This window comes from Antechinus flavipes, chromosome 6 (genome assembly GCF_016432865.1).
Source record: "Antechinus flavipes isolate AdamAnt ecotype Samford, QLD, Australia chromosome 6, AdamAnt_v2, whole genome shotgun sequence".
NCBI classification, from domain to species: Eukaryota; Metazoa; Chordata; class Mammalia; order Dasyuromorphia; family Dasyuridae; genus Antechinus; species Antechinus flavipes.
The window spans coordinates 82179339-82196045 of NC_067403.1; the positions used below are offsets into that span (position 1 = coordinate 82179339).

The following is a 16707-nucleotide window of genomic DNA, read 5'->3' on the forward strand; positions in this document are numbered from 1 at the left end:
ATACAAAGTATAATCATTGGATCAATGATTAGAGCTAGAATGGCTCTATATAAGGAGCTATATAAGGCTGTATCTAATCAATTTACAGATGAGATAATTGAGGTCTAGAGAAAATTAAGTGTCTTCCCTAAGGTCTTATATATAGTAGCTGTCAGAGACAGTGATCAAGTAGAGTCTTGTGAAATGATAGATTTTCTTGCCTTTGGCCAACTCCTTTGTTTTCTTTTCTGAGGAGAACTGGTTAGGCAATTTCCTATTAAACTTCATTTTTAAAAAAATATCTAGTTTCATTTTTTAAATGAGAATACCATTTTGGATGTGGTTAAATTTATAAAGTGATTTGTCAATGTCTTGGTTATTAGATGAAGATCACACATTAAGAATGCAAACAATTAATTTAATGTATGTAGAAAAGGTAAAAAATATGTCATATCTTGGTGCCTTTTCTGCCACTTTGGAAACAGAAATAAGGCTACACAAGACTGCTGACGTGTTATGTTTTTATCTGTTAGAATGCCCAAAAAATTCATCACCAGGTGGCCAAAATTCTAGCAATAGGCTGTTTTTCAAACTCAGTCTGTTCTTGCTATAGTACTTGAATATCTCCCAAAGTTTATTGTGCTTTTGGCATAAACTTCCAGAATCTGAAGTAGCAGGAAGACCTCCCTTTAGGGACACAGTACTGACACAAAGTCTCTGGCACAATTTTCTGGTCCCCATAACTAGATCTCATGTCTGGATGCTGGGTTCTTCACCTTTCACAGACATAAGTGAAGGATGAAGACTAATCCTTTACAAGAGTAGAGGATCTTTGTTTTTTGTTTAAAATCTTTTCATGGTTGAATAAGAACTCATTTGGTCCAAATATTTCCCTTAAATTTAGCTTTGATGCTAATCATTCAGCTTCAGGACAATTGAAACATTCTGTAGCAGAAAAGATAAACATCTTTTATAATTTGATACACTTAAAAATACAAGAATATCCTCCTTAATTAGCAGTGCAGTTTAAATCTCCATTTTTGAGTTGCCTCTAATAGGGATCAGCATATGGTGAACATTTAAGTGATCCATCAGCCACAAAGTCAGCTTTGCTCTGATTTTTCTGATGTTCATTTGTCTCCTGTCTTCTGTTTTCATGCATTTCTCCACTATTCCCACGATCTTGATAGATCCACTTGTACCTTTCCTGAGTTTGTGGGTCTAAGAGCTAAGGGTCCACTTAGTTGGTGCCTTTTATTAACCACATTGGGACAAAATCCCAAATTAAAGTTGTCCTCCCGCTATATCTCTGATGAAAAGTTTGTGTTTTCAATGCAGCTAGGAGGATTGCTTTTCTTAGTGATTAGTGGACAAGGTTTCATGAAATGCTAATATGAAATCACAGCTGAGTGCCAGCTGTCTTAACATTCCTAAATCTCCCGGAGGAAGGAGCACATATTTATCTATCTGTAGAATCCTATGTTTAAATTTAAAACAGAACTTTTCTTCATTTTTTGTTGTTCATGAGGTTATTTGATAAAGCAAGTTACATCCACATTTTTTGGTTGTTGTTGTTGGTAGAGTCTCCAGTTGTCTTTGTAATGAGTGAGAAATAGAAAATCTTGTGGAAAGTGTTGCAGTATTAATGGAATACTATGAACTCTGCATTTGATCATCAATTTTACAGAAGATTTTGATATGCAATGGATTCCTAAATATTTTATAACCTTTGAAACAAACATAAAACATTTATAATAGGTACTGGATTTTTCTGTCACTTTAAAACATGTTTGAAGCTAATTAAAAATTTATAGTTTAAGAAATCTAGCCATGTTACTATAAAAATGTACAAAACCCAAATTCAGTATTGCCTAAGTGATGAGGTGAAGGAGAAATTAAGGGAACATATTTTGAAATTAATCTCATGACTATTGAGAGGGGATATAATCTTTAAAAAATTTTCAGATTTTGTACATTTGGTGTTATATTGAATGGAACTTTTCCATTTTTTTTTTTCATTTTGAGGAAGCTAGGGGAAAAAACTTCATTTTGAGAAAAAGAAGACAAACTGGAAACTTTGAAAGGAATGGCTGTTCTTCCCATCCTCTTTTATCTCATCAGGTTTTCATATTCTACATGTGGTTGGATGGCAATCTTTCTGTAGCTATTGCAGCAATCCACTTTCCATTTGAACTGTTTACTGGCATCTTCCTCATACATAAAAAATCTACATGGGATAATATACTTCTCATTTCCACTTTTACAACAGATATTTCCTTCTATGACAGACAAAGCCCATCCTCCCTTTGATAGCTTAATCTTTTTCATGAACCCATTTGTTTTACTTGGTATATATTGTGCATTTATTTACCTGTGTGTAGGTTGTATCCCCAACAATAGGATCTATAACTCCTTTAGGACAAGGATTATTTTGGGTCTTGTCTTTGTATATTTCTTCCTGGCAGAGTATTTTGCACATAGTAGTAGGGCACTTAATAAATCAATTGAATGGAATTGAATGAAACAGTAAGGAAAAATACACAGCCTGTGACTTAGCAATAAATGATGTATTATGTTGCTACTTTAAAATTTGAGTTTTCAGAGGTATTGCCTCTTCAGAGAATTTATTTTTATGATCTTGTGAATAAGAAAATTCTAAAATAATTTATGCACTTGTTAAGTCCCAGGAGTGGTTTTGGGGTGCCCTCTCACACTAAGAGGTGCCAACTCTGACTTTGGGGTCAGACCTGTGGGACTCTGGCTTTTGGGGGGCAGGCTCTTTTTCTCATTGCCCCACCCTCTGAACCCTAGAAAAATTATTTAAATCTTAAAAGGTGGCCTTATGGATGAGTGTTGGAGCCAGAGTAAGGGAGATCTAAATTCAAATCTAATCTCAGGCAATTCTTAGTTGTGTGACCTTGGGCAAGCTGGTTAAATCTTTATCTGCCTTAGTTTCCTTTTCTATAACATAGGGATAATAATATAAGCACCAAATGAAATATAGGTTAAAAATCCTTAAAAAGCTATTTAAATAATGAAGATGATGATGTTAGGCTCACAAATAGAGCCTTCTCAAAAGGAATTTGAAGCCTTTCTAGAAGGATTTTCAATATACATTATTAGATCAGATTTAAGATAACTATTTTCTCCAAATTTAAATTATAATTTAAACTTAAAATATAGAAGTCTCATAAATGTAAATTGACAAAGACTACAAACATGATATATAATCTATAGCTCACAATAGATTTTCTTATACTTAATATTTTAAAATGGCACTCTTACTGGGACTCTCAAATAGGTATCTACCTTTACTCTTGACTACTTAGATATTTCCCTTAAGATCTATGATTTCTGGCAAATCAGCCAAGGCTTGAGTTCATCTCTCTGTCAGAATTTTCCTGTATTGTTGTAATTCTACATAAGGACCATTATCTGTAATACAGTTGGCATCAACTAAAGAATCCTATACGTCCCTAAAATCTAGAAGTATTCATTTTTTCCTTTCTTCCCTTTTTCCTTCTTTCCTTTTTCTTCCTTCCTTTCCTCCTTCCTTCCTTCCTTCTTTCTTTCTTAATTTCTTTTTTCCTTCCTTTCTTCCTTCTTTCCTTCCTTCCTTCCGTCTTTCCTTGCAATTGTACAGTTGAAGTTCTCTGCCCTCCATCTTGCCTCCTCCTCTGTCCCAACCACCATTTGCTCTGGCCAGAGCACAACTGGTAAGCACAGATGCAGCCATACAGACCTACCCAGTAACTATAGGGACATGTATAATAGCACTTAAAGGACTTGTGCTTTGAGATTATCAATCAATCTCCTTACTGACTATTTAGCAAGAGATTTTAAAGGGATAAATAAGCTTCTACTCTTTATTCCTTATTCCTTTTTTAAAAAATAATATATTATTTTTCCCCACTCACATGTAAAAACAATTTTAACATCTTTTTTGTTCCACTTTTTTTTTTTTAGTTTTTAGTTTCAAATTCTAAGGAGGAGGTAAGATGAAGGACAGTGAGCCCCAAGTACAGTTGCACTAATTGTACTTTTTTTGTGGCAAGACAATGGGGTTGAGACTTACCCAGGATACACAGCTAGGAAGTGTTAAGTGTTTAAGGCTAGATTCAAACTCAGGTCCTCCTGATTTCAGGACCAGTGCTGTATCCATGCTCCATCTGGCTATCCCAGGTAGCCATTTCTTAAACATTTCTCTCATGTTGGATATTTAGTCACCTATGCTCAGGGAAAGAAAGCTAAAGTAGAAGAGGCAGCCAGGAGCCTGAGAACCATGCTCAGAGTTAGGCTTTTCTAGGTGCATGTGCTGCCAGGTACAAGAAGTTGCCATAAATGACAGAATTAGAGGAAAGAGGAACTCCCCCATGTCCCATGGGATGTCCAGGACAGAGCCTCAGAGTCCCATACACTCTGAAGAAAGAGGAAGAAGGGATCACAAATTGTTCTAAATCACTATTCATTAGAGAAATGCAAATTAAAGCAATCCTAAGGTACTACTTCACACTGATCAGTTTGGCTAATACGACAGAAAAGAGAAATGATGAATATTCGAGAAGATGTGGGGGAAACTGGGACACTAATGCATTGTAAGTGGAGTTGTGAACTGATCCAACCGTTCTGGAGAGCAATTTGGAACTACGTCCATAGGGCATACCCTTTTATCCAGCAATACCATTACTATGTCAGTGTCCTAAAGAGATTCAAACAAACAAACAAACAAATATTTGTACAAAAATATTTGCAGCATCTCTTTTTGTTGTCACTAAAAATTGGAAATTAAGGGAATGCCCACCATCTGGGCAATGACTGAACACGTTGTGGTCTGTGATTACAATGAAATACCATTATTCTATAAGAACTGACAAGCAGGATGGTTTCAGAAAAACGTGGAAAGACTTAAATGAGCTAATACAAAGTGTGGTCACTAGATTCAGGAAAACATTGTACAGAGTAATAGCAATATTGTATGATAAAAGGTGAATGACTTAACTATTTTCAGACAATCTCAAAGGACTTCTGATAAAAAATGCTATTTATCTCCAGAAAAAGAACTGGTGTTATCTGAATACATACTGAAGCATTATTTCTTTCTTTCTTTCTTTCTTTCTTTCTTTCTTTCTTTCTTTCTTTCTTTCTTTCTTTCTTTCTTTCTTTCTTTCTTTCTTTCTGAGTCTTCTTGCACAGAATGAATAAGATGGAAACATTTTACATGATTGCACACATAAAACATATATCAGATTGTTTACTGCCTGAGAGAGGAAGGGAGTGATAAAATTTGAAACTAAAAACTAAAAAAGAGAGCAAAAATATGTTAAAATTGTTTTTGACATGTGATTGGAGAAATATAAAAATATTATTTTAAAAAGGAAAAAGGAATAAAGAGTAGAAGCTTATTTATTCCTTTAAAGTGTATTGAGTGAGTTTGTCTCCCTCACAAGTAATCCTAAGGAGATTGATCATCTCAAAGGACAAGTCCTTTCAGTGCTATCATACATGTCCCTGTAGTCACAGTGTAAGTCTGACTGCATTTGTGCTTACCAGTTGTGCTCCAGTTGAGAGGTAAGATGGAGGGTAGTGAGCCTCAATTGATCACCTCAGGTGCAATTGCACTTATAATAACTTCTCTTTTTAGTCTCCTATTCAGTCCCAGCGTTTTATTTGCTTTTCATTCTGGTACTTTGATTAAATTGCATTGGCTTAATACTGGAAGATTACAGTGTTCTAAATACAAAATATCAAGAGTTTAATAACAAAGTCCCATTGTACTATGGAGAGAGAGTGTGTGGGCTTACTCAGGAAGTATAAATATTTGAAACTATTCATCCTCAAGTAGCCAAGATTTCTTGTAGTCATATTTCAATAAATTAAAATCTCAGCAATATATTTACAATTTTGATAAAATCTATTTAAACTTTCTGTCTATTGAAATCTTACATATGAACTCAAAGACTTCCCTATGTAAATTCTGTCTTTATCCTTCTCCACTTAGTAATGGACATGGTCTTTCTGTCCACAGATCTTGTACAAAATTTTTGCAATACTTTTCAGTGCTTTTCATTTATTATTTGGTAGTTTTTTGTTTATGTATCAAAACCTAATATAATGGAAGTTCCATGAGAGTGAAGATTTTGTTTCTTCCTTATCATACAACATGACACTTTGCTCTTTGAAAGTACCTAGTAAGTAATTTTTTTAAATAATTGAAATCTTAAAAGGTAGCTAGTTGGATCACTAGATAAGAATGCTAGACCTAGAGTTCAGAAGATCTGAATTTAATCCAGCCTCAGATACTTTTTAGCTGTGTGAACCTATAAAATTTTATTGACACATAAATGTTTACTATGTTAATTTACATTAAGCATAAATCTTTTTGTTAATTAAACTTTTTCTTCTTTTTTTTTTCCAGTACCTCAGCTGCTATATAAGGAGAAGCTGGATTTTTTGGTTTTTGATTATCTCTCAGAGATAACTATGTGTCTGCTAACTGCTGCAAAGGCCAAATCTCCAGTAAGTTAATTGTTCATTATGTAAGTAATTTCAAAATTATCCAAACTACTGCAAAGAACAACAAATAAGAGAAAAAATTTTTGGGGGGGAAGATGGGAAATATAGTCCTTGCTTTAAGATAGGCCAATATTTGAATATACTTATGTTAGTTTGATATTATGAAGCAGATTAAAAGGTAGTTATTGATTTTCCAGAGGAATACACTAACTGTAGGTATCCTTTTAACAGAACTCCTAAAAATCATGTGCCTTAAAATCAATTTGTTCAAGAAATTTACATAAATTTACATAAAGTTAGATCAGAATTTTAAATATTTTTGTATCCTGTCTCATCCTTCCTCATTTTAGCTCATCAACTCCTATGGATTCTACTGCCATCCCTATATAGAGTTAGAGATTCAGTCCTGATTTCTCTTCTGAGTACTAGTTCTACATTACCAAGTATATTCTGATCATCTTAGATTGGATCTCCTGCAGGCATCTGTAATTCAACATTCCCCTGTATCTCCTCCCCAAGTCCTCCTCCATTCCTAACTTGGCTATAACTGTCAAGTAAACCATTCTTTTCTTAGTCACCCAGGCTTACAAAATTGATGTCATCCCTAACTCCCCATTTGTACTTATCCCACACATCCAATCTAACATCAAACTTGTCATTTCTGCTTTCATGTGTCTTATCTATCCCTTTCTGTCCTTTCTATCTACTTTCTCTCCAGCTATTACCCTAATATCTCATCACCTCTCACTTAAACTACAGTTTTAATTTTAATTGTTTTTCCTTTTAATTTTTGCCTTTTAATTGTTTTTCCTGAAGTACTTTTTTCTGTACATGTCATTCCTTCCCATATATACCTCCATAAACTTCTTGTTACCACTAGTCTTTAAAGCCGCTCACAACCTGACCCCTTTCTATGGTTCTAGCTTCTTATATTTTATTTCCCTCTATGCACTTTACAATCCAAATACACTGGTCCACTTTTATTCCTCACTCAGAGCTCTCCATCTACCAACTCCAAGCACCTATAGTATCTGCTTCCCATTCTTGTCATCTCTAAACCCTATCTTTCTTGACTTCCTTCCAAACTCAAGTCAAGCTTTACTTTCTGTGGAGACAGAGACCTTTTCTCTCTAAACCCTTTTCTGCCAGTGCCTCCTTTTTCAAATGACCTTTCTCTCACACTATATATATTTGTGTGTGTATATACATATACGTATATACACACATATATGTGTACATGGATATTTGCCTAAATTTTTCCCCCTCCAAATGTGAGTTCCATTAGAGAAGAGAAAGTGTTTTCATTTTATTTATCTTCTCTGCACTTAGCACAGTGTCAGGCTTACAGCCATTCTTGATAAAATGTTCATTGGCTGACGGACTGAATTTGTCTGGCCCATATCCTTTATGCTATTAGCTAAAACTTTGCCAAGAATCCTAGGAATAAAAGCTGTTATAGGATTTTTATTTTTGCCACAGTTTTGGACTTGAATATTCTAATAGAAATTAGAAATTGAAACATACTTAATTTTTGTTTTAATAATTATCTTTATTTTCCAATTGATTCCATCTTCCAAGTTACACTGATTTTCTGAAATATATTAGCACTAACAGATATTTAATTTGATTCAAATACTCACTTTATAAATAGTTGATTTCTGATATTGACTTTTGTTTCATGTTTAAAGCAGCCTTACAAATTAGCTTAAAGAGATAAATCTATTGTATTGTGTTTGTATAACAAATCATTATGTCAGACAATTCTTATAATAATCTATCCTTTTATATTTCAGGATTTGGGTTATGTTCCTGATTTTGTCCAAACTGCAATGGCTCCATATATTAAAGATATTCATAAAAAAGGTAATCTAAAAAAGTACTTCTTGCATAAAGCCCAGCTTGTGGTTCATGACCCCATAAGGGTCTCAAAACTGAATGTGGAGGTCATGAAATTATAATTTATTATCAATAAATGTTTTATTTGAATACCCATTTTATATATCTATATACCTGGGGTCTTGTAAAAATTTCTCAAGCAAAAATGGGCCATGAGTGGAAAAAGTCTAAAAAGCCCTAGTATAAAGCATTTTAATGCTATGTTTTAAAGTGGTATATATCATTTTAATATTAATTGAATTTTTTTTTTTGCTAAGGCAATTGGGGTTAAGTAACTTGTCCAGGGTCACACAGCTAGGAAATGTTAAGTGCCTGAGACAGATTTGAACTCAGGTCTTCCTGACTTCAGAACTGATGCTTTAACCACTGCACCACCTAGCTGCCCCTATTAATTGAAATTTAGAGACTTATGTGTGCATATGTAAATAAATTTAAAGTATTTCTTTTCTTTTAATACTATAAAATATCTCTAAAGGCACTTAGTCCCTATTGGGCACTTGGGTAAATATGATGATGATGACTGACTGAACAAAAATTATGATTTTTAATTCCTTTGAGTTTTTTTGGTATGTTTCATGTTCCATCTGCTATGGTAAGAGCTAGAGATAACCACCAGGTTAAGATAACTTCCCCTTAGCACCCCCTATACACATATAAGAACAGTCTAAGGAGAAGGAGACATTATCATTTGTCTCTTCCTTAATCTTCTTCCAGTTGTGTAAAATGTATCTTTTGTTTGGGTATTTAAGCAACATAGTTATTTATTTTATAAAATACTTCAAATTTTAAAAGAAATTTCATGAGATTAAATCTTTATACTCTATCTTGAATTGTCTCTTAAGAAACTGATTGACATCATAATATGTTCATAGTTGAAGAGTAGATAATATAATGACATCCTAGGAAATTTTTGTGGGCAAAATAGTATCTAGTTATAGGAAATTCAATTTTCATTTCAAGGTTCTATACTCCTTGAATATAGAGAATTCTATTGGATAACTTTATGGACAGTAGCATTGGAAAGTGACAGTGATATTTCAAATGACAAAATATATGAATAAAACATCTTAAAGATTTTTCCATCTTACTCTTAGCTGAAAGTAAGGTTCATCACTTAATACCTAAGGTTTACTGTAAATACCTAAGGTTTATTGTAAGTAACACAGCTGTATCAAGTATATTTAGAGTTTGAAATAATCGTGTCATATTTAAGAAGTCCACCAGCTTACAGCATTGTATCGAAATCTATATAATTATGAAACCATTGTCTCTTGAGAGGAAAGGGCTGACATTGTGAGGAAGGAAACCTTTTTAGGGAAAGTGCATAGACTGAGTCTTGATTCAAAAGAGCAAACAGGATGTCATGTTAGATGAAATCAAAAGTCACCAGCTAACAAAAGATTCAGCAGTAGGTGAAAAAGAAGTTTAAGGCAGGTATTCTGGGTTGGAAAGTCAGTCTAGGAAGTTGAAGTGAATTAGAAGAGAGGAACTGAACTGGTCTGGTTAAGGTGATGGACTGTTTCCAACACCAACATAGATTAGAAGCCTGTAATCATTACTCTACCGTATCACCTCACAGTGGATCTGGGTAAATAACATTGTCTTCCACAATGTCTCTCCAGGACTTAAGTTGAAGGCTAAGTGGACTAGTATTGATAGAAAACATCCAGTGTTTTTTTGTGTTTCTGTTGAATAATAAATTTATTTTATTTTAAATTTATGAAATAACAAGCATAATTATAATATATACTCGGTTGTATGCTGTGACAGGTCCTCTCCTTGCACCTACGGTCTGATTAGTCTACAAGATCTTGGAGTTAAATCTATCGCCTCTCTGAACCCAGAATCTCTCGCTTTAGCCCATCTTGCTTGTCATGATTAATAAATATTGGACATGATTTTTTCGATTTAGCTAAAGGTTGGTGTGAGACCATCAAACAAGGGCTGATAGAATATGGTGACTAGATGGGGAAGAGAATAATCCTAGCTAGTAAAGAATGAATGCCCTGAGGTCTTTTTACCTTAACAATCTTAAATTTGATTCCCTTTCATGTATGCTGAAATCTGTCTACACTGGCTTACTTTCAGTTTCTTGAACATGACAGATTCTCTATTTCCTGTCTCTGTGCCTTTGTATTTACTTTCCCCCCTTCTAGTTTCCCTCAAATTCTACCTTCTATTGGAGGACTTTACTAGTCTTTCCAGCTACTAGTGCCTTCTCCTCTTAGATTGCCTTCCCCTGTTGCATATTCATCTCCTTTATGCCCAGTTATTAACATGTTGTCTTCCCCTATTAGAATGTAATTTCTTTACAATCTATTATCTTTGCCTTTTTTGTCAATTTGTCAACTTGATTGTCTTTGTATCCTCCAACTTTAGCACAGTGCCAAAACTTAATAAATGCTTGTTGACTGTTTGAATAAATAAAAGCGTTTATGAACCCTTTAAGACATGAAGCCGGCAATAGGAATGTTGTGAGTTTCTGGGAAGGAATTAAATAAGTTCTTGAAGAATAACCACACCTGATTCTCTGCACAGTCTTACTTGGTGGTCTCATTAGCTCCCATGAGCTCAATTATCATCTAGTTTTGCATCAACAGCTGCCTGTTGGATACCTTGAACCACTTGATGTCCAGTAGACCTCTAAATTCAGCATTTCTAAAACTGAACACATTATCTCTCCTCCCCAAAATCCTCTTCTTCCAAACTTCCTTGTTTCTTTTGACTGCACGATATCTTTGCAATTCCTCACATTTATAATCCCCATCCCTGTGTCATCATCAGCTTCTTACTTACAACCCTATATATCTAATCTATTGCCAAGTCTTGCTTCTCTTATAAGCTTATCATATCTCCACTCACACAGTCACGTCTCTGGTACAGTCACTATTATTACCTCATGCCTAGATTATTGCAATGGACTGTTGGTTGCCTTACCTGCCTCAGGTGCCTCCCAGCTTCAATACATCCTCCACTCAACTGCCAAATTAATCTTCCTAAAGTACCATAACACACACACACACACACACACACACACACACACACACACTTCAAAAAACACTAGTGAACACATTACCTCCAAGATTAAATGCAAAATCTTTAGTTTTTCTTTTTATTGTTGTTGTTGTTGATTAATAAATTTATTTTATTTTTAATTTTTGAAATAACAAGCATAATAATAATATATAATTTATAAATATTATATATTTCCTGTATTTATATATAATAACCATAACCTAAAAGAATTCTTCTTTTTCTATTTTATTTTTATTTTTATTCTATTTTATTTTTAATTTTTGAAATAACAAGCATAATAATAATATATAATTTATAAATATTATATATTTCCTGTATTTATATATAATAACCATAACCTAAAAGAATTCTTAAAAAGAAGATTGCACAAGAAATGACAAATCTATTATGTACAATTTACTATTCCTTTTAAATACACAATAAAATTAACGTGTAAATTTATACCATAGAGATGCCTACCATTAGACACAAATGTGTATGTTTGTGAGTATGTGTAAATATATTACGTGTGTGTTTGTGTGTACTCTCTTCTATCCATATTTCTATTCATCAGTTCTTTCTCTGGATGCAGATTGTGTCTTCCTTCCTAGGTCCTTTTGGTTAATTTGGGCAACTGACTTGACCTCCTACCTTTCCAGTCTTCTTGTGCTTTGCTCTCTTCCACTTACTCTGACAACATGGATCTCCTCACTGTTCTTCAGACAAATACACTGCATCTTCATGTCTTCTCACTGGCTAACCTACACACTTCCAGTGTTCTCCTTCTTCATCTCTGTTGTCAGTCTTCTACCTTCCTTCAAGATCTACCTCAAATTTCACCTTCTCCTCCCAGGTGCACTTTAAATAGATTTAGATATAGATATAAATACATATGTATGTATGTGTGTGTGTGTATGTTCTCTTCCTCTTTTCACACACACAAATACACAAACAGATATATAATGTAATTGTTAGCTCACTGTCTCCCCCTTAGGAGGTGAGCTCCTTAAGAATAGAGACCATGTTTTTGCCTTACTTTGCATAACTGGCTCTTAGTACAATGCCTGGTTCATAGCAGGCAGTTTAAAAATGTTTGTTGGTTGACTGCTTATATCTCTACCTATCTATCTATCTCTCTATCTATTTCTATATCTTATCTATTTGTATGAGTTTCCCATTTCAGTTAGCAAACATTTATTAATGTCTTACTGGCTTATTTCTATATCTATCTATATCCATATCTATGTGTAGATAGATATATAGATCTAGATAAATCTACAGGTAGATATAGATAGATAGATATGAGTTTCCTGTTTCAGTTTAATGAATATTTATTAAGTGCCTTACTGGCTTATATCTAGAGATATATGTAGATCTACATATTTATGCCTAATTATAGATATAGATAGACAGACAGATAAATAGATAGATAGATGGATAGATAGATAGATGGATGGATGGACGGACAGACAGACAGATAAATAGATAGATGAATGGATGAATAGATAGACAGATAGATAAATAGACAGATGGATGGACAGACAGACGGATGGATGGATGGATGGGTGGGTGGATGGACAGATAGATGGATGGATAGACAGATAAATAGATAGATATAGATAGATGGATAGATAAATAGATGATGGATGGACAGATAGATGGATGGATAGATAGACAGACAGACAGAGATAGATAGATGGATGGGTAGATAGACAGACAGACAGACGGATACATGGATAGATAGATAGATAGATAGACAGATAAATAGATGATGGATGGACAGATAGATGGATGGATAGACAGACAGACAGAGATAGATAGATGGATGGGTAGATAGACAGAGAGACAGACGGATACACGGATAGATAGATAGATAGATAGATAGATGGATAGTTGGGCGGATTTCCCATTTCAGTTTAACAAACATTTATTAAGTGCCTTACTATGCTCAGGGGATGTGCTGGAACTGGATCCTAAGGATACCAAATCAAAAACAAAATGGTTCTTGCCCTCAAGGAGCTTACATTTTATGAGGAAAAAGGGTCTAGGGAATTAGGTACAACATTTAAAGTATATGTAGAATAAAGAGAACAGAGAGAAAGAGTGCACATATCTGGATATTAGGGGGTGATGTGGGGAGAACTAGGTAGGAAGTGGTATGTAAGCTGTATTTTGAAGGAAGAATTCTAAGGAGCATGAGGAGATGAAGAAGTAACAGCCTCAAACTGGAGCCCTAGTTATGTCAAAGACATAAAGTCAGCATATGAAATCATTCCATTGAAATTATGATGATTGATTTTTCCATCGCTCTGGTGATCCCAGAGGGTGCATAGCTGCCAAATGGATGTTTCCAAAGCTTTTGTCATTTCCCTATTTGGGAAGCTTCAGTAGCTCCCTCTCATCTCCAGGATAAAACATAAACTCTTTTGTTTGGTTTTTATAGATCTTCACAATCTGGCTCCAGATTAACTTTCTGGGTTTACTTCACTTTACTCCATTCATTCTACTGAAAATTCTGGTCAAATTGACCTGTTTCTGTTCAATAATTCTATAATTCAGATTCAGTCTCCCAATTCCATTCAGACTAGCAGGATGGGTTTCCAGAACTTGAGAGGCTAAATTACTCAAGATTCTAGGGGTAAATTTGAGGTACTGGAGAACACCTCTCTGATACTGTCCCTCACAAGCCTCCATTAGGGTGTCTCCCAGATATCAATTGGTAATTAACATTTTTATCAATATTTAATAAACTCACATCAATTAACTTTTACAAAAGGATATTTACTGAGAAAGTATAGTGAGAACCAAGTCTATAAATCACCCTAAATGGAAGCACACCCTCCTCTGTCACCTCAGTCCTTGGGGATATTGAGCTTCAAAGCATTCCCCCAACCAAATTTAATTATAAGACCTAATCAATGGATGAAGATCATTAGTACATGATGTCTTGACCATTGGATTGACTTACTGAGTATCAAGCCAGTGCTCCTCAGAACTGTATGCTTACTGGAGTGGATTGGCTTGGTTAGTAGTAGACTCCATTATGGACTCTAGCTATTGGATTTCTGGTGGTTCTTTGGACCTTTTAAACTTTACAAGGACATAATAGGAAAAAAAATGCAACAGACAGAACAAACAACAGTACCATGTGTCCACAGGTACTTGGAGGCAAGATGGAAAGAGGAATTAGAAATTTTGAAATTTTGACTTTTTTTCTTTTTATGGACATTTAATTCTGGCTCAGCAGCGTTAAAAGTTTTTTGGGTTTTTTTTTTAATCATCACACATAAGTCAACAAGAAACAGAGAGTATCAGGACATGCTCTGAATCAAAGATATTTTGCAACTCCAGAAAATTTACCATGTTTCCATATGAAGTGGCAGTATGCAGGGAATACTGTGTGACTCCAAAGACTGTGCCCTCATTGGTCAGTCTCCCCATTATACCAGCAAACAGCATTTTTCCCATGTTTGCATGACTCTGCACAGGCTGTACTCAGTGCCTAAAATGTATTCTCTCCTCACTCCCACTTAATAGAATCCCTAGCTTCCATTAAATCTCAGCTCCAATGCTGCCTTCTACAAAAAGCCTGATTGATCCTTCCCTGTTGGTACTGCCCTTTCCAGTTCCTTTGCAATTTCATTGCTAAAATTTGCTATTATTTGTTATATTTTTTATTTGCTTGTATTTTTTTTACATTTGCTTTGTATTTTTGTTGTTTTTTTCTGTTGAAATATTTTTCAGTATTTCAAGGAGTTTTTGGTAAACTCTTTAAGGGCAAGTAATGTTTAATTTTGTTTTTTCATCCTTAGGCAATGCCTTAGCACACAGTAGGAACTTAATGTTTATTGAATTGAATTACTGGATATTGAACATAAAGAGTTTACAATTGACTAGCTCTCTTTTTATTTTGTTCATGCAAAATCTTATAAATATTATGTAGTTGAAATTATCTCTTGATCTTTTATCAACTCCTTTATTCCTTTATTTTGTTAAGAATTCTACTGTGAGCAACAAGATTATGTGATGATCAATTGTGATGGACTTGGCTTTTTTCAACAATAAGGTGATTCAGGCCAGTTCCAATAGACTTGTGATGGAAAATGCCATCTGTATCCAGAGAGATGATTATGGAGACTTGAATGGTATCACAACATAGTATTTTCACCTTTTTTATTGTTGCTGTCTGCTTGTTTGGTTTTTTCCCTCTCATTTTTTCCTTTTTTGTTCTGATTTTTTTGTGTGTGTGCAGCATGATAAATGTGGAAATATATTTAGAAGAATTGCACAGGTTTAACCTGTATTGGATTACTTGTTGTCTAGGAGAGAGAGGAGGGGAAGAACAAGGTTTTGCAAGGGTAAATGTTGAAAACTATCTTTGTATTTGCATTCAAAAAATAAAAAGCTATTACAAAAAAATTTTAAAAGAATTTTGCTATGAGGCATAGTTGTAAAATATAGTCGTGAAAGACTGAGAGCCGGAAGGCTCTGATTTATGTCTTTGAAACATATAGAAGCTAGAAAAGAGAGACTGAGATTATAGAAAGATTAAAGAATGGCAAAAAAAGGAAAAAAAATAGGAGGGGGGAAAACAGGTTGGAAGAAAATTTTAAAAGATAATAAGAGTAGTCAACTTAGAAACTGCAAATTTATGATTAGCTGAACAAAGACTACATTTCCGGCTATTTCTCTTAGGAATCACCTAGCTTTTAAGAGAAGTAAAACTTTTCAGAAGTGAATTTCATCCTTCTTGGGTGTGTTAGCTTGTTTTTTGATATTTAAATTTTTTTCTTTAAAATGGTTTTGTTTGTTTATTTTTAAATTTATTTTATTTGAAAAAACAGTAAGAAAAAAGAAAATAGAAAAGGAATACAAAACAAAATAAAGCAAAACAAAAGAGAATATTGTCATGTGCTCAGAAGAAGAACAGAGAGGATTCAAAATATATAACAACAAATTACCAGATCAAGAAAGTATATATAAGTAGAAGAAATTATATTTATGAATGTCCATTTTTACTTTACTTCCTTAAAAAATTGTTCTTTGGTTCTGTGGTTCTTTGGTTCTTTGGCACTTTACTAACTTTATTCTTTTTTCTCCCTTTTATACCGCACCAACACCTTCAAACAAGCTGTAGTTAAGAAAGGATATATTTATGTATACATATGTATATATGTAAATATATGTATGTATATATTGTGAGTATATATATAAACTCACACACATACTCCTACATACACATATGTCTTCCCCATTCCTGCTGTCTCTTTAATTAAATTCTGCTCCATAACTTGCCTTGCTATT

At 34.0% G+C, this 16707-nt stretch overlaps 1 protein-coding gene across 1 annotated transcript in view; it reads left to right on the forward strand.

The window, feature by feature from the left end:
• LOC127541401 (uncharacterized) overlaps window positions 1–16707 on the forward strand; it is a 142304-nt gene that overhangs the window by 12431 nt on the left and 113166 nt on the right. The window contains exons 4-5 of the mRNA XM_051966684.1: window positions 6395–6495; window positions 8286–8355. Of these exons, the coding sequence (XP_051822644.1) occupies window positions 6395–6495; window positions 8286–8355 (171 nt within the window). The remainder of the gene's footprint in view (window positions 1–6394; window positions 6496–8285; window positions 8356–16707) is intronic.